Consider the following 27,228-nt stretch of genomic DNA (forward strand, 5'->3'; position numbering starts at 1 on the left):
TGGTGATTTAAAGCCTCCATGGACCAGAATTTCTGGGATCTTAATATGCTTATCTGATTTCTGAATAAAGACTAGAAAAAAAAACCAAAATGTTCTTCAGTAACTACATCAAATAGAAATTACGTTTCTATATAGTGGACCAGTTTAACAAGACAGCTAGCATTACAAGTAGAACATAAAAAGAAGAATACTCATAGGAGAAGCCTAGAGATGAACATTTACAAACAGATCCAAAACAGAAAGGAATAGATGAAGCCTCATAAACACAGAGGCAAAGGAAGAGAGAAGAGGTTGAAAGGCAAAGTAATTCTGAGAACAACTCATCATGTTTGAATAAAAGGCATTGTGTTACCCTGTCAATTGGGATGAAAATTTCAACAATTTAAAACTATTTACCTGCTCTCATTTGTAAAATTTCAAGACTTATTCTGGAAATCCTACAGGATTGTGAAAGTTTAAACATGTGTAATAGGATGGCTTGTGCTCTAAATGTGAACTTTAGATCTTTGTAGGTCAAGTTTAATCATTCCAATGTCATTCTTACTTTCGAAAGCTTCCTAATTGCCTTAATCTTTTGTCTTTGATGGCCTCGAAGTGTTTCATGTCCTGTTAGTTATCATTTATAATACGCTGTCTTGTCTTATTAGGCAAAGCCTAATTGTACAATAACCTCAAGAAAAAAGAATTCCTTTTGGAATCAGTGCTTCCATTACCTGGCTTTTAGAATAATGTAGCCACCTTCCAACAAAGAGCGAGCACTGTGGTGTGCTGAATGAACCCTGCGGTCTCATGCCATGCAATTGTCTTTATTCCATATAGAAACTAGAAATCTTGAGGTGCACCCTTCTTCAAGGCCATGGTCTTAAGTGACACTAAATTTCCATCAATAACTCTGACTGCAGTTATTAGGCCCTCAGAGAAAAACCCCAGCAGACCAGCTGGAGAAAGGGGCTTTATAGCCTGAAATGTAAGCCAACTATTCTGCCTCACGTTTGACTGAAGGAACCTGTTCTGTCCCTGCTGTGTTGGCTTGCCAAGAGCTCCCAGCACACTGTGCACCTGTATCAACAGGAATTTCAACACTAATTCTTACTGCATGCTGTAACCATTGCAAGGGGTATAGCAGGTGAAATGCAAGCCCGTTTTTTATAACGATTCCAAGAGGGAGGGGAGCAATGTATTAATGCTAATCAGGTCATAAGGTTGTATATATATTGTCAATTTAGTCATATTATTTCTATTGTTCAAATTATGTAGGGCAGAATTTTTCATTTGCTTCTTCATCTGTCACAGACTAATAGTGGTGTATTATACCACAATGCTTCCCCTACTTTTTCCTCTACCAGGAATACATCCAGCAGTGATGGATATATTCTTATAGTATTATCTGAAACATATAGGTTCATTTTATTGTGCTTTTATGATGAGGTTTGAATTTTACTATAACCTCATTTGTCCCATTTAATTACATTTTGCCTTGAAGTCTAACATGTCCAATGTTATTTTTATCACTTCAGTTTTATTTTTGTTCACATTTGATTAATGTATTTCTATGCATCCTTTTATTTTAACCTCTCTACTATTTGTTTAGTTTTGCTTTTTTTTGTAAGTGGTTTTCTGTTGAATATTTTCTGACCCAGTTTTAATTTCTTTGCTCTTTAATTAGTCTGCATAGGGGGATATTAATATATTTACACTCATAGAAAGAATTGATAATAAATGTAGAGATTTCTAAGCTAAAACTATATACTTTTTTAATCGAAAAGTGAAAACAGCTCTAACTAAGGCATATTTTTTAATTACGCTTCCAGGATCTTTTGAGACGTATATTAACTCACAGGAATTGAGAAACTATCCCGAATCACCGGAAGAAGACGAGCAAACCCGGACACAGGAACAGGAGAGCGAACTCTATGGATCGTGGCTTTCAAGTTTAACCTCTTTCCATAAGCTAATTCTTGTGAAGTGTTGTAAAGAAGAAAAGGTAAGGTGTTGTTGTTTTTTAACTAAAGGTTGTGTTATAACTATTTCTACTAAAGCTCAACAGCCAGTTATGATCCATGAACTAATAAGATTAACTTGTTAGCCATGGTAGTAACACATGCATGGGATGGCGTGTGTACACATGCACTTCTATTGTATTGACTCTTCCTCCACCTGAGAATCATAAACCTTACATACCACTGAAGAGACAAATAGCACTGAAGCAAATCAAGAGACAGAAAAACCTAGTTTAATTTCACAGGGAACCTTGGCTCTGTTGCTTTATCTGATACATCTCCTTTCTGTATTCCATGTACTTAACCATTTTCTTGGATATTTATGTATTTCTGGATATACATTATGTAGACTAGATTCTAACCAAGGGTGTATTTTATATAAACTTATTTCTGCATGTTTGAAATGTTCCATAAAGAAAATCAGTTCAGAGACATGAGAAAATTGCACATGTAAACCACAGTGTTTGATTTTTCATTAATAAAGCCATAGGAATCCTAGATTTCTGTATAATAATAATAATAGAGTGTCCTGTTTTCCATAAAAATATTTCTCCAACTTTTTAAATTCAGAAGCATTTTATGAGTGTGTTACCACTTTTATATTTACACTAGAGGCCTGGTGCACAAAATTCATGCACCAGGGGAGGGTGATCCTCAGCCCAGCCTGCACCCTCTCTAATCCGGGACCCCTTGAGGGATGTCCAACTGCCCATTTAGGCTGTATCCCACCAGTCAGTCAGACATCCCTCTCACAATCCAGGACTGCTGGCTCCCAACTGCTCACCTGCCTGCCTGCTTGATTGCCCCTAACCACTTCTGCCTGCCAGCCTGATAACCCCCTAATCACTCCCCTGCCAGTCTGATTGATGCCTAACTGCTCCCCTGCTGGCCCAATTGCCCCTAACTGCCCTCCCCTGCTGGCCTGGTCACCCCCAAGAGCCCTCCCCTGCAGGTCTGGTTCCCCCCTACTCCTCTCACCTGCAGGCCTGGTCCCTTCCAACTGCCCTCCCTTACAGGCCTGTTTCCCCCCCCCTACTGTCCTCCCCTACAGACCTGGCTGCCCCCAACTGCCCCCCTCTGCCTGTCTGGTCAACCCTAACTGCCCTTTCCTACAGGCCTGATTGCCCCCAACTACCCTCCTTTGCAAACCTAGTCATACCCAACTGCCCTCCCTTGCTGGCCTAATCACACACAACTGTCTCCATCTTGTGGTGGCCATCTTATGTCCACATGGGGGTGACCATCTTTGACCACATGGAGGCAGCCATTTTGTGTGTTGGAGTGATGGTCAATTTGCATATTATTTCTTGATTATATAGGATAATAGCCCCCAAGAAATAAATTACCAGTGCTTCATCTTGTGGTCATTTACTGTAACCTCTATGAGCATTTTTTTTTTTGTCAAAGTAAAAAGCAAATAAATACCTCATATCTTTGAAAATATTTTAAATAAAAATAATAAAGAAATGTATGTTGGAATGCATAGTCACACAGTAGAACACAGTTCCAGGCCCCTCGGCCCTGTCTCAGAGCTGTCCCTTCTGGGCCAGGTCACCTCCACAGTCAGCACCACAATATAGCCATACTTAGATGGGCAGGCATGTGACTGTCTTTTCCCAGTGTGGCCAGGTTGGGGTGCCATCCAAACCCAAACAACATGTTCTACCCCCTACCCCCAGTAAAAAACATGGCAAGACTTGTTTGGACAGGGTGTTGTCAACACGTAATGGAGAGCTAACGTTAAACCCCAGCTGCTGCCTATAGCTGTGAAAGCTGTGGCCTGCCCCACCTCCAAGGCAGCCGTTCACACTGTAGGCATGGCAGGTTAGGTTTGTATATTTATCATGGCAGTTTTGGGGCACAAATATCTCGAAAAAGGACACCTGTTTCTATCTCAAAGACTCCATTTGGGCTCTGGGGAGCCCTGGTCTGCCAGAGCAGAAAAGGGCTCAGTTGGCTCAGGGGAGGTCAGTGAAGGGAACACACTGGTTTAGAAAGTGGCCTTGCCAAGAATACGATCATCAAGGCTGGGGCTGGTTCCTGAGAAAGGTCAGAAGAGGTTGATGAGTAGATAAGAAATGAAGATGGTGGGCAGCATATGGAGTCAATTCCTCTGAGAAACTGGCTTGTGAACGGGAAGCAAAGAAATGGAATAGTAGCTGGCGGGGCACTGCAATCAAGGGAGGGCTCTCTGGTTTGGATTTTAAGAATAGAAGACAATAGAGCCTAATTGGATGGTGATAGGGAGATCATGGAGAGTGGGAGGGGTTAGTAATGTATAGTCAATGGAAGGATTAAAAGGAAAGTCCCTCAAAATGCAAGAGAGAGAGAGAGATGGAACAAAAGGAGGTGAGGATGGTGAAATTGCAGGTGTATAAATAGACAGATTGATGGGGGACTTTCCTCTCATGCAATAGTTTATCCTGCTCAGTGTAGTCAGGAGAAGCAGGGCTGTCAGCAGTTGTGAGGTGTACACGTTCACCAAGTTGATCCATAGGGAGAAATATACCTAATCAAGAGAGAATGAGCTCAAAGGACAGGGCACCCACCTCTGAGAAGTTGAGGGGAAAATAGAGTAAAATTATTAAAGATATTCAACCAACATATTTTTTAAATGTTTTTCATTTCACCTTTCAGGTGATTTTTGCTCTTACAGATTTTGTAATAGAAAATCTTGGGAAACGCTTTATAGAGACACCGCCTATGGACCTGCCAACTCTGTATCAAGATATGTCCTTCAACACTCCCCTGATATTCATCTTAAGCACAGGCTCAGATCCCATGGGCGCCTTTCAGAGGTTTGCCCGGGACTATGGATATTCAGAACGGTAAGGTCTCCTTGTGCAGATTCTGTAATTCATATGAACATCTCCTTGATAAAAGTTTCCCTTTTTGTTCCTTCTATGGAGCATAGATTCCTACATTCAGGTACCCCTTACTAAATAAATTTAAAAACATTAATATTTAGCTAACTACATTGTTAAAATGGGCTCAAAATCATAGAAGTATATGTAAATTTCATTTGAGAGTGGGAGACAGTTTAAAATGTTGACAACTGATAATCTAGTGGAATAAAACTTACTTGTTATTTAAGACATTTTTAATGTAACTCTAAAAGGATTATAGTTTACTCCCTATGATCAAATGTGCAAAAAAAAAAAATTCCATACCTCTTTAGGTTGTATTAATCTCATCTTTTGCATGAGCCTCTACTCCAATCAGTAACAGGGGAAAGGGGGAAGTTTAAAGTTGTGCATTAAAAGGACTAAGACCAAGTAAGAAATAGACTACTTGAAGAGGTTAAGGTGATCCCTGTTTACTAGTATCTCAAACTGTCTACCAGGAAAAAACTGTAAATCTTTTCTGCAGAAACACAAAATCTTAGGCACACAATAAAATAAAACCAGGTACATAGAAAGGCCAGGAAAAAAAAACAATGTTTACAAACCAAAGAAAACAATATACAATAAGAGCAGAATACAGGGTACCCTGACAATGTATACGTGAGACAGATTTTTTTTTAATAACATTTAAAATATTAAAAGAAATGAAAAATTGAAAAAATTAGTAAAGAACTGAAATTATTTAAAAAAACAAAACAAACAAACAAACAAAAAAAAAAACACTAGAGGCTTGGTGCATGACATTCATGCATAGGGGGGAGGGGTCCCTCAGCCTGGCCTGTACCCTCTCCAATCCAGGACCCTTCAGGGGATATCTGACTGCTAATTTAGGCCGCATCCCTGTGGGGCAATTAGGGCCAATGAGATTGGCAAGGGAACAGTTAGGCATCAATCATGCTGGCAGGGGAGTGGTTAGGGTATGATCAGGCTGGCAGGCAGAAGCATTTAGGGGCAGTCGGACATCCCTAGAAGGGACCCAGATTGGAGAGGTTGCACGAATTTCGTGCACCAGGCCTCTAGAATATATATATTAGTCTTCAATGTTTTTAAGTTTTTTAAAACTGACCTATAAGTTGGAAATCTGGGTAGTGAATATCTTTGGGAAGATGGAAGGGAAAATGAATGAGTGGAAAGGGGCACAGAAGAGATGTGCCCAGGGAGTTGGCAAAATTCTCTTCTCAACCACAGATGTTCATTTGCAATAGCTCATAGAACTGTGTACTTGTTCTTTGCACTTCTCCATATGTTATAGTAAAAAATGTTTTTTAAAAAAAAAACAAGAAAATAAGAAAAACCATTAGTACATGAAGATGATAGATGTGTGCTTATTCTAGGCAAGAGTCTACTATATTTAAATGCCTAATGATTTCATTGCTTAAAAAAACAGCATTTCGTTGTTGTCGTTGTTCAACTCAGGGTGCAATCCATTTCACTGGGGCAAGGACAAGGACCCATCGCTGAAAAAATGATCAAAGATGCTATGAAAACAGGAAACTGGGTATTTTTGCAAAACTGCCATCTTGCTGTTTCTTGGATGTTGCCAATGGAAGAGCTCATTAAAACCTTCACAGACCCACGTATGTCGATCACATGTCATTTGAATAATAATACCATTTCATGTAGCCTTTCTTGTTGAACTGATTTCTTATAATAATTCTTTATTGTAGGGATTGTGTTTTCCATATTAGAGAGGAGGAATATGAGACCTATAGAGCATTAGTTAAGTTAAACAATCCAGATTTGAAAAAAGATCTTTAGACACCAAGTTGAGGTGGATCACCCATTGGATCATTTCTTTTATATATTATATATATATATAATATATAAATATACAATATTGTGTATATATATATATATAATATATATATATGTATATATATATATATATATTATTGATTTCAGAGAGGAAGAGGGAGAGAGAAAGATATAGAAATATCAATGATAAGAGAGAATCATTGATGGGCTGCCTCCTACACAGCCCCTACTGAGGATTGAGCCCACAATGTAGGCATGTGCCCTTGATCAGAATCGAACCCGGAACCTTTCGGTCTGCAGGCAGACACTCCATCCACTTACCCAAACCAGCTAAGACGCCCACTGGATCATTTCTGTTTCCTATTGCCATCTATGGGAAGCCATTTGAATTCAAAGTAGATTACAGGTCAGCATAATAAAACGAAAAAGAAAAATGAATTTAGGACAACGAAGGAAAATAAATCTTTCCCTATAGAAGGAGAGAATTTAAAGAACAGAGTTGAGATTACCACCAATTCCCTGTAGAGTAGCATTTTAATGCTTTGTGTACTAACTGCCATATCACCACTTTCCTTCCCACTCAAGAAAGTATAATGGGCTGCACCGAGATAAGAAGTGGAGTTAGAATCTACTCGTTTTAAAATGCTAGTATGGGAATAATTGAAACCCTAGGAACTGTATCGCTGGTAATAAACACGGTGAGCCCCACTCCGCCAGGAGGCCATGGGAGAGAAACACCAACCTATTCAGAGCCTTTCTCTGGAGTCTTCTTTTTTGTCTTGGCTGCAGAAAGTTTTCTGGGAAGGTCTTATGCAACTGGTCTTACGAGTAACTTTACTTAATGCTGCCTGTTAAGGTGAAGAGCTGCTCCCTGAGAGTAGCCAGCCTGCCCAGGTTACCCGGCCACCGCGAGGGCTTTGCAGCCTTCCCCTGAAGGCCCCTCGCTTCCCAGTTCCCGGGCCCTGCCTTCTGCTAGCAAATGATCGCATCATATCACTGGTAGAGCTCCCATACTAAGATGATATCTAAGGTTCCATTCCAGCTCTAAATAAACTTCTGCGATGTCTGTGAAAGTTAAGGTTCTTGATGCATTAGCAATTATAAGGGGGAAAGTCGTGGTTTGGGGGTAGCACCCTTCTCTGCACCTGGCCTTTTTATTCTTCAGATTCTTTGGGTGGCGAACTCATTAGCTCTAAGACTTTGGTTGATGTTTAGCTTCTAGGCCTAGTAGTTTCTACCTGCTCTAGAGTTGTACTAGAACTGACTCTTAATTTTGGCTAAAGTAGCTCATTAATTTAGCTCAAACTGAGAAAAATAAATTCAACTTTGATCTGCAGTCATTCATTCAGTAAAATTTGAGAACCTACGATGGGCCATGCACTGTTCTGAATGCTTAAAGTATAGTGGTGAACAGAACAGCCACAGATACCTGCCTTCATCAAGCTTATATTCTAGTGAGGAGAGACAGATGGTAAATAGACCATCTATAAGTAATTTATACAGTAAAACAGAATGTGGTCAATGCTTTGGACAAAATTAAAAGGAGAGTAAGGAGGATGAGAAAGGTCAGGTTGGAATGTGGGTGGGGCAGAAGGGTGAGTAGCAATTTTAAATGGTGTGGCCCGGGAAGACCTCTTAGAGAAGGTAACACTTGATTAAGACTTGAAGAAAGTGAGGGAATCAAAGGAAGAACATTCCAGGCAGAAGGAACAGACAGACAGTGCAGAGACCCAGGGAATGAGCAAGCCTGGCACACTGGAGGAACACCGCAGTACAAAACCAATGAATGCCAAGAGAGTCATCTGAAGTGATTCCTGTGTCTTTTACATTGCTTTGGCCTTTTTGGCCTAGAATGGAACTCCTTCTTTCTTAGATTCTCAGTCCTCAGCTCAGAAAGTGTATTCAGTTCACCTCTTGATGTTATCCTTGATGTCTCTCCATATCCCTGCTCCCTTGGTTCCCTTTGAACCTCTCTGCAGAAGGGAGAAACTCCTTTCTCCTTCATAGACTTTCTGACGCCTCTCATGCAGTTTGCCTTAAGTTGAATGGTTAATAAAAAATAAATCATGAGCATAAATGCCCTGCCAGTAACTAGCCTCTTTTTCCATGGAAAATTTCCCCCATTTCAGCCCTAGCTGGTTTGGCTCAATAGATACAGCCTCAGCACATGCCCAGGTTGCAGGCACAATCCCAAGTAGGGGGCGTGTAGGAGGCAGCCAAATCAATTATTCTCCCTCATCATTGATGTTTCTATCTCTCTCCCTCTCTCTCTCTCTCTGAAATGAATAAAAATATATTTAAAAATAAATAAATAAATAGCCAAAACCGGTTTGGCTCAGTGGTAGAGCATCGGTCTGTGGACTGAAGGGTCCCAGATTCGATTCCGGTCAAGGGCATGTACCTTGGTTGCGGGCACATCCCCGGTAGGGGGTGTGCAAGAGGCAGCTGGTCGATGTTTCTCTCTCATCGAAGTTTCTAGCTCTCTATCCCTCTCTCCTTCTCTCTGTAAAAAATCAATAAAATAGCCGGGACCGGTTTGGCTCAATGGATAGAGCATCGGCTTGGGAACTGAAGGGTCCCGGGTTCGATTCCGGTCAAGGGCATGTACCTTGGTTGCGGGCACATCCCCAGTAGGGGGTGTGCAAGAGGCAGCTGATCGATGACTCTCTCTCATCGATGTTTCTAACTCTCTATCTCTCTCCCTTCCTCTCTGTACAAAATCAATAAAATATATTTTTTTTAAATCAATAAAATATATTTTTTAAATAAATAAATAAAATACTCTCCATTTTAGAGGGAAGGCCCTGAACATCTCTGTGAAATATTGAAAATTAATGTGTCTCTAATGTCTTTACTCAAATATGCCAGTCTAGACTGCCAGACTCTTCTGGATGAATATTTCTGTAACAATTCCCTGAGAATATTTTACAACACACTTATAAGAGATACGCTACTCTTTAAACAGAGCTTACAGCATTTTTGCTACCCTATAATAATTACTGCTTATAGAAGAGTGTTATTAAAAGGTAAGCATTTTCCTTTTCATTGTTTTGTCTTTGTTTTAAACAGACAATACTATCAAGGACACTTTTCGACTTTTTTTAAGTTCCATGCCTAGTGCAACATTTCCTGTTACAGTGCTTCAAAATTCTGTCAAGGTAATGGATGCACGTGGTTGGAGTGATGTGAAGTGACTGACCTCAGAGTGTCCACCCAGTGGGTCCAGGGAGCTCAGGCCCCGCGCAGGACCGTGTCAGAGTCTATACAGCCCAAGTGGGGAAGTGGGAGTTGGTATCTCTTCAGTTTCCCAAGCCACTGCCCATCCTTGCATGCCTTAATCCTGTTGGTCATTCAAGTTGTCCCATCTTAGCCTCTATCAAAACATGTCAAGGAAGCAGTGATGAGAACAGGATCCCTCCCAGCGTTAAAGGGATGCATCAGCGTTTGAGAGACAGGAAGACCTACAGGCTGCTGGGTTTTGGTGCTGAAAGTTTCCAATATGTGAGCAGCCTCTGCAGATGTTCACCCAGGGATCTTCCCTTCCTGCCCATGTCATTAAGGCAAAGTGTGAGATGATGCCGTATGTTGGGATGACAATCCGATGCAGAAGGCCTGTTTAGAAAAATGGACACCAAATAGAAGTGTCTGAGGTTCTTGTGCAGGTGGTTTATCCACTGTCGGTGTGCGGACCCACCAGGCCCAGTTCTCCCAGGATGGAACCACAGCAAGACATAGAGCAGGCACGAGCATACCAGGACACCCATGGGCATCAGTTACCTACATTTTCTCAGTGGCTTCGGTCCACGTTTGTTATTCAGAAATCTCGCAGATCTGTAAAGTCGCTCTCTCTGACGTGTGTGTTTCATCTAATGCAGGTAACCAATGAGCCTCCAAAAGGCTTACGTGCAAATATCAGACGAGCTTTTACTGAAATGACACCTTCATATTTTGAAGAAAATATACTTGGACAAAAATGGAGACAGATAATATTTGGCATTTGTTTCTTCCATGCAATTGTTCAGGTACACTCAATTCTGCTTCTTAATAGAAACAAGAACATGTGTTTTGTTAAAATTAACGAATAGGAAGTAAGAATTAAACGAAGGCTTACAAATGGCATTGGGAAATGCCGAGGTCCTGTTGTGTGTCTGAGCCCAGTTAGTTCTAGCGCAGTTGCTGGTTGACCTCTCTGCTTCCCTGGCCTCAGTATCTCACAGCCTTGCCTCCCAGCTCTGTCATGAACACCTTCACCCGGACGACTGCAGCAAGTCCAATACACAAAACTGATCTCCTCAGCTATGCCTCATTCCCCGAAATCTGCTTCCCATCTAGACTCTACTTCTGATATCCGTCCCTCCCAATCACCTACAACCAAAATTTCAGGATTATTTTTGTTCTTCCCTCTTGACACATACATGTAAGTCATGCAGCCCTAATCTTTCTTGCAATAATTTTACTCTCACCTATTCCTGTTTGAATGCCTATCACAACCTTCACAGCTTCCTCCCTGTGACTGGAATCCCAGGTCCCCTGAAAGATGATCTTCAGATCAGCACTACTTTCTCCTTCCTTCTGTTCAAACCTCCCTGCTGTCCAGGTCCGGTATCCATCCTGTGGCTTGTACTTGAATTCTGACTCTTCAAATATGTATCTCTAGATGGAGTCTTGATTCAACTGGCTGACTGCTTTTCAAATGTGGGTAGGCCAAAGAGAATGTGATACCTTAATCAATAAAGAAATTAAAAGAAAAAAAAAGAAAAAAAGCAGGTTATAGATGCAAAATATGGGATAAGTAAACAAGGTCCTACTGGAGATCCAAGAGGATTGGGGTTTCCAGGTGTGAGGCCCTTGTTCTAATGAAAGCAGTTTGAGATGAGGAAATGGTTTAAGATGTAGAGAAATTTTGAAACCAAGAGAACATAGGACCAATCCTCTGGTATAATCGTCAGTTTTGAATAATGAAATTAAGATGGGATGGATACAACACAAACAGAGGGAAAGATTTCATTATGAGAAGTCATGAAACAAGGATTATGATTCTGTGTACCAGTTTAAAAGAAAAGGGCGGATGGGCATCCATGGAGAAATCAGTAGGCAGTCAGCACAGCAGGCCTGACTGAAGAGTCTGCGTGGTGGACACACTCCTTAGAACAGCAGGGGGAGCTCTCTCCACCCGCTAAGTGAGTGTCAGTGTTTTTATGCCAGAGGACACTAGTGGGATTCTTTTTCCTATTTGGATGCAGAAATGTTTTATCCTGAAGACGAAATGTTCTTGGACAGGCCTGCCCCATTTTCAGGAATATCACGTGTTCTTTTGGAAATATGGGAGGGGCCGTACCGGAGGAAGACGTGCCTCATTATTTGGTGGGAGCCGAAGTTAAAATGCATGACTTTAACGGATTTCACAGAATGAGGATGCCCGGCTTCAATAGAAACCTTTTTGTTTTCAAAATTTTTCACAAAATTAATGTTATCAACTTTTACTTAAGATGGTTTTCATTTTCCATTCTAGGAAAGAAAGAAGTTTGGCCCTCTTGGTTGGAACATCTGCTATGAATTTAACGACAGTGACAGAGAATGCGCTTTACTGAACCTCAACCTTTACTGTCAAGAAGGAAGGATTCCCTGGGCTGCACTGACCTATATTACTGGTCAGTATGCCCACATGGCCAGGGCATCCAAGCCGTGTGCCACACATGGTTCACACCTGCCTGGCCCATACAGAGATGGCCACCTCCACAGTGTTGGATTGTAGAGATGATGACTTCTGATATTCCCTTTGTGAAGAGAAGACCGGGATCAGAATATCATTAAGAATATTGACACATAGGAAAATGGGACAGATGTATCCTTTAACCTTACCTAATAATAGACAACTATGTAAACTGACCATACATCCACTATGCCACCAGCCAATCAGGAGCGATATGCAAATTAACCCAGCAAAGATGTCGATTAATTTGCATACTCAGCCAAGGAGTGACAGGGGCAGGATGCTTGTGTTATGCCTCTGGCAGCATGGGAGGGAGGGACCAGAGCAGAAAGAGGCTGCTCTGGGGCCTAAGTGGAAAGGGGCTGGGCCGGAGTGGAAAGGCAGTACCGGCAGCCAGGGAAAGGAAAGCCCATTCTAGCATGAATCTTTGTGCGTCGGGATTCTAGTAATAATATAAAAACTTACATTGCTCTTGCTACATGCCAAGCATTATCTCAGCACTTATTAATTAGCAGATTTAATCCTCACAACAATCCTGTAAGGCAAGGACTGTTATATACCTACTAGTAGCCCTGTGCACGAATCTGTGCACCAGTAGCTCACCAATAGCTCTCTGCCGCCCTCCAGTAGCTCTCCACCCTGCTCTCCTGCTCTCCTGTAGCTCCCTCCACCTCCCCCCCAGTCCCTCTCCATAACTTGCTGCCCTGCCCCCTCCTGTAGCTCTCTGCTGCCTGCTTGTAGCTCACTGCCCCAACCTCCTGTTCATCCGTGGTCATCATTACATGGTCGGTTGTTATGCTTCACAGCATAACGACTATTTGCATATTACATCTTTATTATATAGGATTTTACACGTAAAATAGGAGCTCCTCCTACTGTTCCATATACAACTGGTAAAGCCAAGATTTAAACCCAGACAATCTAGCCTCCAAAGTTAGTGCTTTTAAGTTCAAAAGAATCTGAACATTGACCTTTTAAGTCAGGTGTACTTGTAAAAAAGGGGAAAATTTCAAGAAGTAAAATTGCTAGCACATATTAATTATGGCCACAAGGGACCTTACTGACAAAAATTAGATCCAATTTGAACCATGTTGGTCCAAATCATGAAGAAGAGATTTGCACTGGGAAGTGGGGGAAGGGAGAGCTCTGAAAGGGGATGGGGTAGGAGTGGATGGTTTTCATTGGTGGGTAAGGGGAATGTGGGACAGCAGAGTGGTACCACATGATCTAGAACCTTGAAAAGCAAATGAAACCTTGGACCAACAGATAATAAAACAGCAGTAAGAATGGATGAGGGCCTATCCTCAGGGTAAGCCAAGAAGGGTGAGAGGAATTGGCATGGGATCGAAGAGGCTAATTTATACCCCTGCCGCCAGCCACTCCTGTGGGGCCCGGATTGCTGAACAAAATGGTGATGTGAGCAGGCTTGTAATTTGCCTATTGCAATGGAGCATGATGCATGGAGCATCTCTGTGGAAAGAGAGATGGGATACCAATAAGTTTAATTCCCCATAACATAATTTCTGTGAGACAGGTTGTCTCCTTACCTTGAATCTCTCTTTCCTCCCTAGCTTAGTATCAGTAGTCTGTAAAGTAAGTTGGGTTTGGATGCCTCGTTGTAAGTGTTTTTATTCCATTTTACTCATTTCCCCTCCCTCACCAAAAACAATGTTTCATAGAAAGTATGTTTTAGAATACTGCAGTCAATGATGGGATGAGACCCAACATCAATAGTTTGAAACAAAACGAAGCAAACAAACAAAACAGGAAGAAGGAAGATATATGTAAACAGAATTCAGTTTCTGTTATTTGGAAAACACAAAATAACAAGGGTAGAGTACATGAACTAGATTTTGTCCTGCTTTTTAAAAATTGACTTGTTTCTTTTGGAAGGAAACTCTTGTGCTATTTCCACTTTCGGTACCAAATAAATGTGTATGTAAATCAACTTATTAGAACAGGCATACATCTATCGATAAAAAAGAAACAATAATATGTCTTTAAATGCAAATCCTTTGCAGGTGAAATTACATATGGTGGTAGAGTTACAGACACCTGGGATCAAAGATGCCTTCGGACGGTCTTGAAAAGATTTTTTTCTCCTGAAACATTGGAAAAGGGTTATAAATATTCCGAATCAGGTGAGTGGCTGTTCAGTTCTATGGAAAAGACCTTCCCTAAGAAGGTCTTTTAGCATCTGTCAGCATCTCCCCATTTTTCATGCAGATGTTCGCTGTGTCCAGTCCTCACAACCCAAGCCCCGTGCCCACCCTGTCCCCATGCTTGACCACCTTAGGAGCTGCTTTGGTTGTAACAGGTGTCTGTAGCTAGACAAGGCCATCTATTGGGCATTAACCACTTGGAATTGTTTCTTTCTTTCTTTTTTTTTTTAATGGGTTGTATTCTGTCTACATGCGTTTTATAGAAATCTGGAGCCCTTAGCAAGCCATACCTTTCAGCAGCACCTCCCTGAATTTGAGAATCATGAAATGTTCTGGGCGAGACACCCTGAAAGGTTAGGACCCTAATCAGGCATGCGGGGCCTCAAGAAAAGGTGAAGAAATTAGACATGATTTGGAGAAACTGTCCTTGTTTCTATGAGAGACAGCTGATGACAGCCAGCCTCTGGGCCTGGCAGAGAACCACCAAACTTAGCCGTGCCAAAGCCAGCCGATCTGAGACAGTTCCTTCCTGTGTCTTCAATAACAGGCATCTATTTTGCACCCTTGGCTGACACCCTGCAAGAGTTTAAAGAGTACATTGAAAATCTGCCTTTGATAGATGACCCAGAAATATTTGGAATGCATGAAAACGCCAACCTAGTTTTCCAGGTACGTGGCCTTTCAACCTAACCACCTATTCATATTGTGTATGTAAACTTGCAACATCGGTAATCACCTCCACAGCTCTGTCAATTCTAGTGTTCTTAAATAAACAAGTAAAATAAATGTTTCAGTTTACCCTCAGCTTTTAGTTCCACTTTAGCTTGTTCTCTCTGGGTCCTTCACAGAATCCTAAAATCAGGATGCATTTTCCCATCGCTGACCACCCCTTTCCACCTCCCAGCCTCCTGCCTACTCCACAATCCACCTGCTGGTCTACCATAGCACGGAACTTTGATGATCATCCGGATAGTCCTTTCTCTTTTACCCTTCTGCCTCCAAATATGCCGGGCGTATTCGTTTCATGTTACACAAAGACATGTGGATCCATAAATGATCACATTATAAAAGTACGGTAACAAATCTCCGAGGCCGAGAAATTAAAACACCGAACTTTAGGAGTACAGCTCATCGAGGGCACAGTGCCAGAGCACAGCAATGGGTCCAAAGAGCAGACTGGACAATTTTACTCCTGTAAGACCTCCTGCTGCCGCACCATTACCTACAGGGAGTCCAAGCTCCTCAGGAGGGCACTCTCGGCTCCCCATGACCTGGCCACTACAGACCTTTCCAGGCTCATCATCTGTCATGCTCAGGAGTCTGCAGCTAGACAAAAGCCGGGAAATGAGCTGTCCCTGAGGGCCCTGGGATGCTTTAAAGGTTGAAGACTAGGTTGGCCTCACAAGGCTAAGAGGGGTCATCTCTCTCTCTCTCTCTCTCTCTCTCTCTCTCTCTCTCTCTCTCTCTCTTCTCTCTCTTCTCCTATTCATCCTTCTTTGTAACTTAAATTGTGCCCCTACAAGTGTGAGAGGGTGAGGTTTGCCTAGATACCGAGGAATCCATGCAAAACGCCAGTGGAACCTCCAGAAAGAACATCAAGAGGTTAATGCTCTGAAACCTGGTGTCATGTTCTCCACCACTAAAATCGCTTTGCTAGGCGGTGAGGAGTTAGAATAGTCTATCTTATTTCTCCTTATTCTGCTTCCAGCAGGAAAAGGAGGTGGGCAGACCTAGTGTTCATTTGCACTCATATCTGATGTTTGCTGTGGATGGGTGGGGCGTGGAGGGTGAGAGAAGGGGCAGGGAGTGTGGGTATGGTGTGGGGGAGTGCTGAGAAGTGCAGCACTGCAGGTAGGAGCAGCACTGCTGGCAGAGTGTGTCCGGGAGAACAGTGCTTTGTGTTTTCTGTTGGTTCAGGATGACTGAGAAGGAGAAAACAGGCATGTAGTGAGCCCCCAGGATGTTTTTCTGTCCTCCCTCACTCCCTCCCTTCTGGTATAATACATGCCCTACTCCCATCCCTTCCTCATCCATAAAATTCTGCTAAGAATTCTAACTACCCAGTACCTTCACAGAGGTGAGCATGTCACTCAGGCCGGGCCAAAGGCAGCACCTCATCACCTCACCACCTGAATTGGTCCAAGCACAAAGCCCATGCTAGGTGAATGGGAGCCCCTTCCAGAGATAGTGTATATAGATGCTGGGATGGGGGGAGGGCTCTTTCTTTCCTCTTGGAATCCCAGGCTGGGATGCTGTGTATCTGAAATGTCCTGTGGCCTTACCCCTGGCACCCTCCCCACTCCCCTTCCCAGATGAAAGAAGGTCATCTGTCATAGGAAGGAATGAGAGACACAACCAAGCATGCTCAGGAGAGAAAGCACTGGACCTATTCATGCCTGAAACCCACATGACTTGTGTTTTCTTCCCAGCTACATGAGCCAACAGGTTCCTTCGCTTTGCTTTAACTGGTATAGTTTAGCTAGTAATTCTGCTTCTTGTCATCAACAGAATTTTAAGACAAAAGATACAAATGATTCCTTCCTTGGCCCAGCAAACTACAGGTGCTTACTAGTAAAGAATATTGAACCTAGTTTAAAAAACAAACAACTGAACCTTGACTTGTACCTATCAAGTGGAGATACAATGAAAAATTTGCCTCCAAAGAAAATAATGAGCATTAGTCACAGGCAATCTGCATAGATTATCTATGAGCATACAGAAATCTATTGTCTCTTTTCTGATTAGAGGCTGAAAAACAAACAAACCAAAAAAAAAAAACAGAGTAAATGGGGTGGGAGAGAACAATCCCTAAAGATAAGGGATAGGAAACACCATTTAGAAGACACAGACTCGCCTTCTGCAAATAATCTGTAGAAACCAGAAAGAAAGAATATGTTCTGGCATCTGAGATAGAGTATAAGACCCAGCCTATAAGAAAGAGAAAGCCAAACTTTGAGAACAGGCTTACATGTATATACCAGAGATGCCATGAGATGTGAGAATGAACTATTTCAAGGAAGCTAAAAATACCATAGCAGAATTAAAAACTTCTTTGGAGGCTTAAAGATCAGAACTGTAATATAGATTATCACACATGTGGTGTAGGGAACAAACTTAATAAGCTTTCCATAATGGAGACAGAAATGTCCAAAAAATAGAAATGATGAGAGACGACCGTGATGCAAGGAGATTCAGCAAAACAATAAGAAATAGAAACAATCATTTTTTGCTTTTTTGAAAAGGAAACTAAAAAAACTGAAGCTATGCATGGACATGTTCTAGAACTAGTTTGGAACTACAATAATAAGAAAATGGTCATGTTAGTATCTGGTTCACCTTACTTTCAACCCCCCACCCCCCGTGTCCCCCCTCCCCCCCCCCCAAAAAAAAGTGTAAATGGTCTACTGTATTAGTCAGGATGGAATCAGTTGTGCTGCAGTAAGAAAATTACTCAAGTCCCACTGATTTAGTACAACTGCTGTGATAGCAGATTGATAGAGGGGTTGTACTTCACATAATCATCCTGGGACCCAATCTCTTAAAACGTACGTAGCTGCATTCACTTAGGAAAAAAAAAAAAATGGCCCTTTCATTCACAGCCTGCGAAGAGAGAAACAAAAGAATTAGGCATAGGCTTTTCACTGCTTCAGCCTAGAGTCCACCATCACTTTGACTCACATCTCATTTATTGTAGCATAATAGTCACATGAGCCATCATCTTTCTGTGAGGGTGCAAGAATGTGTAATCTGGGCTATGCCCTAGGGGAGAAGCTAACTGGGAATGATTGCCACCAGAAGTCTCTAATTCAGTTACTATCATAGGAAGTGATACCAGGCTCGCTGCACTAAACGTTTCAAGAATCTTCCATCCAACCAAGGAGTTAAGAATTTTTTTTAAATAAAAAATTCATGGTATTAAATGACTGGCGTTGAGCAAGGAAACCAAACTAAGTATAGCATTAAGTAAATGACTTCATATATGTGTTTAGAATCTAATGAATATGTCAATAGTAATGTTTGAAAAAATGTTCATGAAATTGAAAAAGAATACTACATAAATTATATGGGTTCAGTTTTTTTAACCGTATGCACACATATAGAGACAATGTCCAAGATGGGATGTGGGAGGGAGCGGTAAACCAAAGTTATAACTATCTCTGAAAAGCAGGGGCATGACATTTTTTTCTCTACTTTTCCATGTTTTCAAATTTTCCATAGTAAGCCATAATACTTTTATTTAAATAACATTTTCTCAATTAGAAAAGCATATTCTAAAACTCAGTTCTCATTATTTCTTCCTAACATTCCTAACTGCCTTTTAAATGATTGGCTAGAAAAAAAAATAGCCATTTTATTGTGATGAAATATAATATATACAACATAAAATTTATCATTTTATTTTATTTTTTTAATCCTCACTTACGGTTCTTTTTTATTGATTTTTTTTTTAAGAGAGAGAGGGAGGGAGGGAGAGACATCACATAAGAGAGACACATCCATTGGTTGCCTCCCGCATGGGGTTAGGGATAAACCTACCATCAAGGTGCATGCCCTTGGCTGCAAATCAAACCCACAACCCTTTGGTCCATGGGGTCTGTGCTCTAATCACTGAGCAAAACCAGCCAGGGCCTAAAATGTATCCTTTTAGCCATTTTTAAGTATACAGTTCAGTGGCATTAAGAAACTCACATTGTTGTCCAACCAAAATATTTTAGCCATAACACTGACAATGATGTACTGTGCATTTTACAATGAGCATATTTTACTAACTCTTTCTTCAACATAAAGTATAAACATTCCTTGTTTTTTTTATAACTGCCATTATTTCAATAAGTGAACTGTAGGCGCTACAAAATTATGTTTTGAGAATTGAAATCTTCACTGTTCTGTCTCTTTCCACCATTACAGTACAAAGAGACCAGTACTTTAATCAACACCATACTTGAAGTTCAGCCAAGGTCATCTTCTGGTAGAGAGGGAAAGAGCAATGATGAAATTGTCCAAGAACTTGTTACTTCTATCCGGGCCAGAGTTCCAGGTAATAAATAATTTCTGGCATCTGTATATAATAGAACTTGTAGGAGTAAACTCAGAGAGCTGAGTGATAGCAGGTGTCCAAATTGCTTATTGTGCAGACCTGTCTTTACATAGAAACTCTGGTGATGTGGCACATTTCATTCATAGACTAGAAGCCTACAGCACTTCAGCTGCCAGGAGTGTAAGGAGCAAGTTGGTTTCCAGCCCCTGTAACTTTCATCAGACTTCTTTTCTGAGCTTCCTAATGTCTCTAGCTCTGTGCTGTCCAAGAAAATATCCACTAGCCACAGCTGGCTACTTACACTTAAAATTAAATTTAAAATTCCTTTTCTCTGTGGCACAAGTGGCATTTCAAGTGCCCCCATATCCTACCTAATAAAAGAGTAATATGCAAATTAACCATCACTCTGTTTAAGTCACGCCCACCAGCCAATCAGAGTGAGTATGCAAATTAACCGCAACCAAGATGGCTGCAGTCACAGAGAGCAGTTGAAAGGCTTGGGTTTCCCCAGCAAAAGAGGAAGCCAAGCTTTCCACACACCTTGGGTCGGCCTAGGCCTCCACTCAAGGATACAAAGTTTCAATTATAGAAGATAAATCCCAAGAAAAATGGTGGCAGCCATGGAGCTGGAGAGAGCAGGCTAGGGTTGCCCCTGGCAATGGAGGAAGCCAAGCTTTATACCTGCCAGCCTATGCCTCCACTCAAGAATACTAAGTTTCAATTATAGAAGGTAAACAAATCCAAACAAAAATGGCTGCAGCCATGGAGCAAGCAGGGGCTTGGCTCCATTCCAGTCTACAAAGTTTCAATTGTAGAAGATAAATAAATTTCAGATACCCAGGGCCTCTGCTTGGGTCGCCAGGAGGCATGGCCAGCCTGCAAACCACCACAGGCCCCTCGCCCAGGCCACCCCTATCTAACAAAAGAGTAAGATGCAGATTGACCATCACTTCAACACACAAGCTGGCTGCCCTCATGTGGTCATAGATGGCCACCCCCATGTGGACACAAGATGGCCACCACAAGATGGCCAGCAGAGGAAGGTAGTTGGGAGGCACCAGGCCTGCAAGGGAGGGCAATTGGAGGCAATCAACCCTGTAGGGGAGGGCAGTTAGGGGTGATCAGGCCAGCAGAGAAGGGAAGTTGGGGGCAAACAGGCTGGCAGGGAAGCAGTTAGTCATCAATCAGGCTGGCATCGGAGTGGTTAGGGGGTGATCAGGCTGACAGGCAGAAGCAGTTAGGGGCAATCAGGAAGGCAGGTAGGCGAGCAGTTGGGAGCCAGCAATCATGGATTGTGAGAGGGCAGTTTAACATCCCTCGAGGGGTCCCAGATTGGAGAAGGCACAGGCTGGGCTAAGGGACACTCCCCCACCCCGTGCACAAATTTCATGCACCAGGCCTCTAATTAGATAATAAAGATCATTTCCATTATCATAAAAGATTCTATTAGATAGCCCTGCTCTAGAATCCATGTCATTTTTCTTCTCCATTCAAGATTAATAGCTGAATTAATTTCACCTTGTTCTCTGGTGAGTTAAGGAATCTTCTTAAATGATCACAGATTCCACTTTAATACTTTTGTTTAAATGACTGCAGATGTAGATTTATTAATCTACTAGAGGCCTGTTGCACAAAGATTCATGCAAGAATAGGTCTTACTTCCCCTGGCTTTGCTCCCAGCTGGAGTGCCACTCCTGTAGCTCCCTCTGCCCCCGCCTATCCCCTCATAGCAGGCATCCTGCTCTGCACCTGTGTATTCAAATTAACCCACCATATTTGTTGGGTTTATTTGCATACTCACTCCTGATTGGCTGATGGGCATTGTGGAAGTTTGGTCAATTTGAATATTTATCTTTTATTAATGTAGGTTGCTCAAGGTTGGAAGAGATGTAATTATAGGGAAACAAAAATTTAAGCAGAAAATAAAACAATGACTTTTAAGAATAAACTGTGTTTCTCACTACTCACAATAATTCTCACAGTAGCATTTCAAGCTATTGATAATAGGGCTGGTTCTGCTGACAACCAGCTTCCCCATGCTTTGGGTTTCTAAAAGTCAACTCAGAAACATAAGCTATATATTATTGAAAGGGGCTTGTTATGAATAACAAAAGAAGTTGTTTTTGCCTTTATCACTCAAGCTGTTTCAAGAGCCAGAGTCAACAAACAAATGTTATAAAAAGTGACGCCCCTATTGTTTTTCTCACTTATGAAATTACAACAGTTTTAGGAGCTCTGGCCAGGAGCTAGAGATGAAGACCGAAATATATGTATTCTTGTTATGTTACAGTGTCACAGACTGAGTCTTGCCACGTGCCCCAGAAAGAAAGGGGCAGTGGGACCTCATAAACCAGTTATTTGCCTCCTAAGCCCCAAAAGAATCTCTTCTTGAGCAGAGTCCTGTTGTTGTTGAAGAAAACTGAGTCAGTTATTTTAGAAAGCAATTTTTAATAAATCTAAAATGGAAGGAAGGAAGGAAGGAAGGAAGGAAGGAAGGAAGGAAGGAAGGAAGGAAGGAAGGAAGGAAAGAAGGAAGGAAGGAAGGAAGGAAGGAAGGAAGAAGATAAAGTGCATTTGTCTCAGAGTTCCATTGACACGTAGGAGGTTTTCTCTCCAGGCTTCATAAAGCTTATACTTTTACTGTGAAATAAGCGATACCATCTGCTGAGAATCCGGGCAGGGATGCAATTGGCTCAACAAGAAAACTGAGGGTTTGGAACAGCATCAGAGGCAAACTGTTATCAGTGGGTGCCCTCTGTGTCCCCACCTGTTACCAGTGGAAGTGTAGTTCTTGGGGTGCTGCAGGCAAAAGAATTCCTGAGGCCCCCACAGGAGTTATTGTGGCGAGCTTTACTGATGAGGTAAAATTAAGGGCTTTTCCTTCCGAGGTCCCATCGCCCTCTGATTTACCAATCTAATCTTCAGCAGGGCTAGAGCCACTGCCCAGCGTTTCCCCTCCATATCAAAGCACAGCATGTGACTAGCTTAGTTTGTGTTCCCAGCTGCAGCCCATTACCGTGTGGCTGCTTAAGTCCACATAGTAGGTTAGCATGAGGGCGGATTGGGGTCACGTAGCAAGAGAGTGCAAGGGAGTAGGAACAAGGCTGGGCAGAGAGAATTCTTTGTCTGGGGATTTTAACCTTCCAAGATTCCACTGCACTTGCAGTGTTCCACCCCCAGCCAATTATATTTTTCCCAGGTTAGACTGACAGGTGCAAGCGCCTTCCCTAAGTCACCCTGACTTCATTTCACAAGCATCCAATTCCCCCTTTGTTTGACCCCTCCCCCCAGTGACTTGCAGGGAAGTCCCCAGTGGTTTCCTGGGGAGTGTCAAGTTGCAGCTTCCTGGTGAAGCTGCCCAGATGACCATACTAATAATGCCTGGCCTCCCCTTTGCTCTCTTTCTGTTACTAATATTCGTGGCTCAGCAGTTGAGCATTGACCTATGAACCAGGAGGTCACAGTTTGATTCCTGGTCAGAGCACATTCCCAGGAGTTGCAGGCTCGATCCCAATAGGGAGCATGCAGGAGGCAGCCTAACAATGATTTCTCTCTCTCTCTCTCTCTCTCTCTCTCTCTCTCTCTCTCTCTCTCTCTCTCTCTCTCTCTCTCTCTCTCTCTCTCTCTCTCTCTCTCTCTCTCTCTCTCTCTGTCATCATTGATGTTTCTATCCCTCTCTCTCTTCCTGCCTCTCTGAAATCAATAAAAATATATATTTTTTAAACTAGCTAGTTATGATGATAACAAAATGATAGAAGGAGAAGACGAAGGGCATGTGGAACCCAAAGATTGGACTAACCCACACTGCTCGTTTTTTTTTTTTTACAGCAGCCAAAATGTGACTCCTTAGGAATGAATTTGATAGGTGTATTTCAGAGCCACTCATTTAACCACACTTTATTCAGATATGCAAGGAAATACAGTTCCTTTCTAGTTTTAGAGTTTATATGAGCCTCCACTTGCTGGATTGTAGGGGGAAAGAAGAACAAAATTTCAGATCTAGCTTGAACCAAGGGCCTGTTTCATAATTCAGTCAGCCCCTTTTGAACTATGCTCAGTAACTTGGGATAAATGAAGAGTCTCTCTCATCTCTCTGTTTCTCACTGCCAACCCCTCCTCTCCCAGATGCAACACAGGTGTGCTGGGAAGAGTAAGGCTTATGCACCTGCAAGACAGAGGAGACCCTGGCACCTCTGTTCTCAGGGATGTCTCTGATCTACCAGGCAGCTGCTTGTCCTGCTAGCATTTGCCACCCACTTCTGCATGGCCTGCCTCCCATTCAGCCTAGGCTCAGGTGCAGAAGAAATAGGCTTAAAGAAAGGTTAAGACAAGTAAATTACAACCACAATGATATGAGGATAGAAATCAATGATAATTGATCTGAGGGGTTGATTCTCTGTGTTTCAGAAATACTAGATATGGACACTGCTTCTGAGAGCCTTTTCATCAAGGACTCTCATGGACGCCTTAACTCCTTGACCACCGTTCTTGGACAAGAAGTGGACCGGTTTAACAATCTGCTGAAATTAATACACGTATGAGCACTCACTGCCATCATTGCTGTGGGGTATCAAAGCTGTGTAGAGAATTATATAATAACACTAGAGCCCCAGTGCACAGATTCATGCACTGGTGGGATCCCTTGGCCTGACCTCTGTCCTCTCGCAATCCAGGACTCCTCAGATGTCAAAGAACCAGTTTTAGCCTGTCCCCACAGGCCAGGCCAAGGGATCCCACCAGTGCACAAATCCATGCACTGCGCCTCTAGTATGCATATAAGATCTTTAGTTAATCTCTTTCCCCCCTTCCCCTTCCCTCCTTCCCCCGAGATTTATCAGTCTGTTTTGTGTTTCCATGCCTGTGGTTTCCACTCCTGCATTGAGCATCTGCCCCCTGGTGGTCAGTGCAAGTCATAGCTACTGGCTGGTTGGCCGGTCACTTAGGCTTTTATAGATAGATAGATAGATAGATAGATAGATAGATAGATAGATAGATAGATGAGTATGCTTAGAGGTTTCCATTCCCATCACCTCAACATTTCCATTTGAATATCCTAACAATTCTTCAATCCCAACTGGTTTAAAATTGAAACAAGGCCATGTTCTCTCTCTAATAATGGCTTTGTGTATAGGGGACATTACAAATTCCCTGTCTCTTCATTATCCTTACATCCTTATAATTACCATTGACAGGTCAGAAATGTGATCAGAGACCTAAGCATTAGAGATTTAGTTCTCGTTCCTGATGTCTAATTTGCATTGAATAAAATCGTATTTATGAGGACTGTGAAAGCCAGCATGACCCAAAGAGTGGGTCAAAAAACACCTGCCATAATAACCACTCTGCTGCAGGTTCAAAATGTAACTCCTGATCACACTCCAGCCCTGAGAGAGAATTTCTGGAAATTCCTGAGAAGATGGATTTTTTTAAGGAAAACTCCCCCAAATGATTTCACTGCAACTAAAACTTGAGAGCAACTCTTTGGTCCTTTGCCTTATACTCAGGAATATGTTCTCTCTACATGGTCTTGAATGTGTAATGATGGCTAAACACCTTCCAGGTTTCTACATGTATAACTTTGATAAGGGAAACACAAAAGCTATTAGAGACCAAATATAGAGCAATGACAGGAAAAGTTTTACCACCGAGGAAGGAACCAAATACCTAGCATAGAGTCAAGGCTCAGGTTTAAGATTGGGGAGGACAGCCCTAACCGGTTTGGCTCAGTGGATAGACCATTGGCCTGCAGACTGAAGGATCCCAGGTTTGATTTCAAACAAGGGCATGTACCTTGGTTACGGGCACATCCCCATTAAGGGGTGTGTAGGAAGCAGCTGATTGATGTTTCTCTCATCAATGTTTCTAACTCTCTATCCTTCTCCCTCCCTCTCTGTAAAAAATCAATAAAATATTTTTTAAAAATATTGGGGAGGACAGATGGAGTAAATCTTTTAAAGCCAAAGGCTATCTGTCCCCTCCTAGGAAAACAAAGACTCTGAATGTTGCTGGTTGGCTGGCAATATCTACGCTCATGCAGGGGTCTTCAAACTACGGCCCGCGGGCCACATGTGGCCCGCAGAGGAGTCTGATCCGGCCCGCCAGGTTTTTTGGGCAGTGAGCGCAGCCGAGGTGTTACAGTAGGAATTAGTAGTTCATATAGTCCGGTCCTCCAGCTCTCTGAGGGACCGTGATCTGGCCCCCACTTTAAAAAGTTTGAGGACCCCCTGGTAGGGGAACACAGCGGCAGCTGGATTATGAACTTTGAGACTGGCATCGAGGCAGGTATAGGCCAGTGTCAGCAGGCCAGATAGCCAGGTCAGGGCTTGCCACCTTCTGTACTGAATGAATCAGGATACAGATTAAGCTGCTGTGATAAAGATCTCCAAATATAGCAACCAAAACAAGATAGAAATTCACTTCTCTCTCAGCTGCCTTCCCAGCGGGAGCCCTGTCTAGGGCAGGTAGGTTGGTCTTGCTCTCTGAGCTCATCCAGAGATCCCAGAGAGAGGGTTGGCTCTTCCAGCCTTAACAGGTAGCCTCCACTTCTGGGTCTAAGGTGGCTTCTCCCACTGTCCCCTTTTGCTAGTCACTGTGGGGAAAGAGAGCAGAGAGAAAGCAGCTTCCTCATAAAAATGTGATCCAGAAGTTGCATACATCATTTCTTCTTGTATCCATTAGCCAAAACTCAACCACATGGTCGCACCCCAGCTTAAAGGCCCCAGGCCCTTATCCCAGCATCCCGTTTTAATTCCGTGCCATCCTTGGCTAAGAAATAGAGCCTCTGGGTGGATTGCTCTCTGCCCAGTTAAAACTAGGGGGTGGGGAGGACTGGTGTTCAAAGGAAGAAGAAGAAATGGGCGCTGTCATCTCTTGCCTCTTCTACATCACCCCCTTGAAGACAGGCAAGTCTAAGTATCACTTCCTCCATAAAATCTTCCTGGACACCAGCCCTCCCCTCCACATCCGATGACTTAGGAACCCTTCCTCAGGGGTCCATCCTTTCTGGTTCTGTGACTGTGACTGTAATTACCACATTGTTTTGTAATTTTTTAAAAATATATATTTTATTGATTTTGTACAGAGAAGACGGGAGAGAGATAGAGAGTTAGAAACATCGATGAGAGAGAGTCATCGATCAGCTGCCTCTTGTGGATATGCTCGCAACCAAAGTACATGCCCTTGACTGGAATCGAATCCGGGACCCTTCAGTCCCCAAGCTGATGCTCTATCCACTGAGCCAAACCAGTCTTGGCCCACATTGTTTTGTAATTACCACCCCCCCCCCCCCCCCATGAGTAAAGCTTTCCCAATGGAAAATGACTTTCTTAAAGAAAAAGGGATTGGTATATTAGTCATCTCTGTTTCTCTAATACCTGATGCATATTAAATCTTCTAGAGGCATTGTTCAAAACCATATCTTCGGGCTGCTGGGGACATTTCTCCTCCCCCTCTTCTTCCCACTTCATTGGAGTCTGCTACTAACTGCCTGAACTGCCTCCCACTCCCAGATTTTACATTTTTATTGTAAAAATGCATGAAGGATGGGAGGGCCTGGCCCACCAGACAGTATGCAGAGAGTATGGAACCCAGACTATCAGCCAAGGCAGCACCTGCCACCACCAATGGGTGCATTCCCACTTGCTAATTATATCTGTGG

At 42.6% G+C, this 27,228-nt stretch overlaps 1 protein-coding gene across 1 annotated transcript in view; it reads left to right on the forward strand.

Annotated features, from left to right (window-relative positions):
* The window catches only part of DNAH6 (dynein axonemal heavy chain 6), a 198,755-nt gene that overhangs the window by 164,623 nt on the left and 6,904 nt on the right, over positions 1-27,228 (forward strand). The window contains exons 62-71 of the mRNA XM_045580949.1: positions 1,812-1,984; positions 4,638-4,828; positions 6,320-6,480; positions 9,728-9,816; positions 10,534-10,680; positions 12,171-12,309; positions 14,393-14,512; positions 15,081-15,202; positions 19,442-19,571; positions 23,979-24,106. Coding sequence (XP_045436905.1) covers positions 1,812-1,984; positions 4,638-4,828; positions 6,320-6,480; positions 9,728-9,816; positions 10,534-10,680; positions 12,171-12,309; positions 14,393-14,512; positions 15,081-15,202; positions 19,442-19,571; positions 23,979-24,106 — 1,400 coding nt within the window. The remainder of the gene's footprint in view (positions 1-1,811; positions 1,985-4,637; positions 4,829-6,319; positions 6,481-9,727; positions 9,817-10,533; positions 10,681-12,170; positions 12,310-14,392; positions 14,513-15,080; positions 15,203-19,441; positions 19,572-23,978; positions 24,107-27,228) is intronic.

The sequence above is a fragment of the Pipistrellus kuhlii genome, unplaced genomic scaffold (assembly GCF_014108245.1).
Source record: "Pipistrellus kuhlii isolate mPipKuh1 unplaced genomic scaffold, mPipKuh1.p scaffold_m20_p_13, whole genome shotgun sequence".
Classification (NCBI taxonomy): Eukaryota; Metazoa; Chordata; class Mammalia; order Chiroptera; family Vespertilionidae; genus Pipistrellus; species Pipistrellus kuhlii.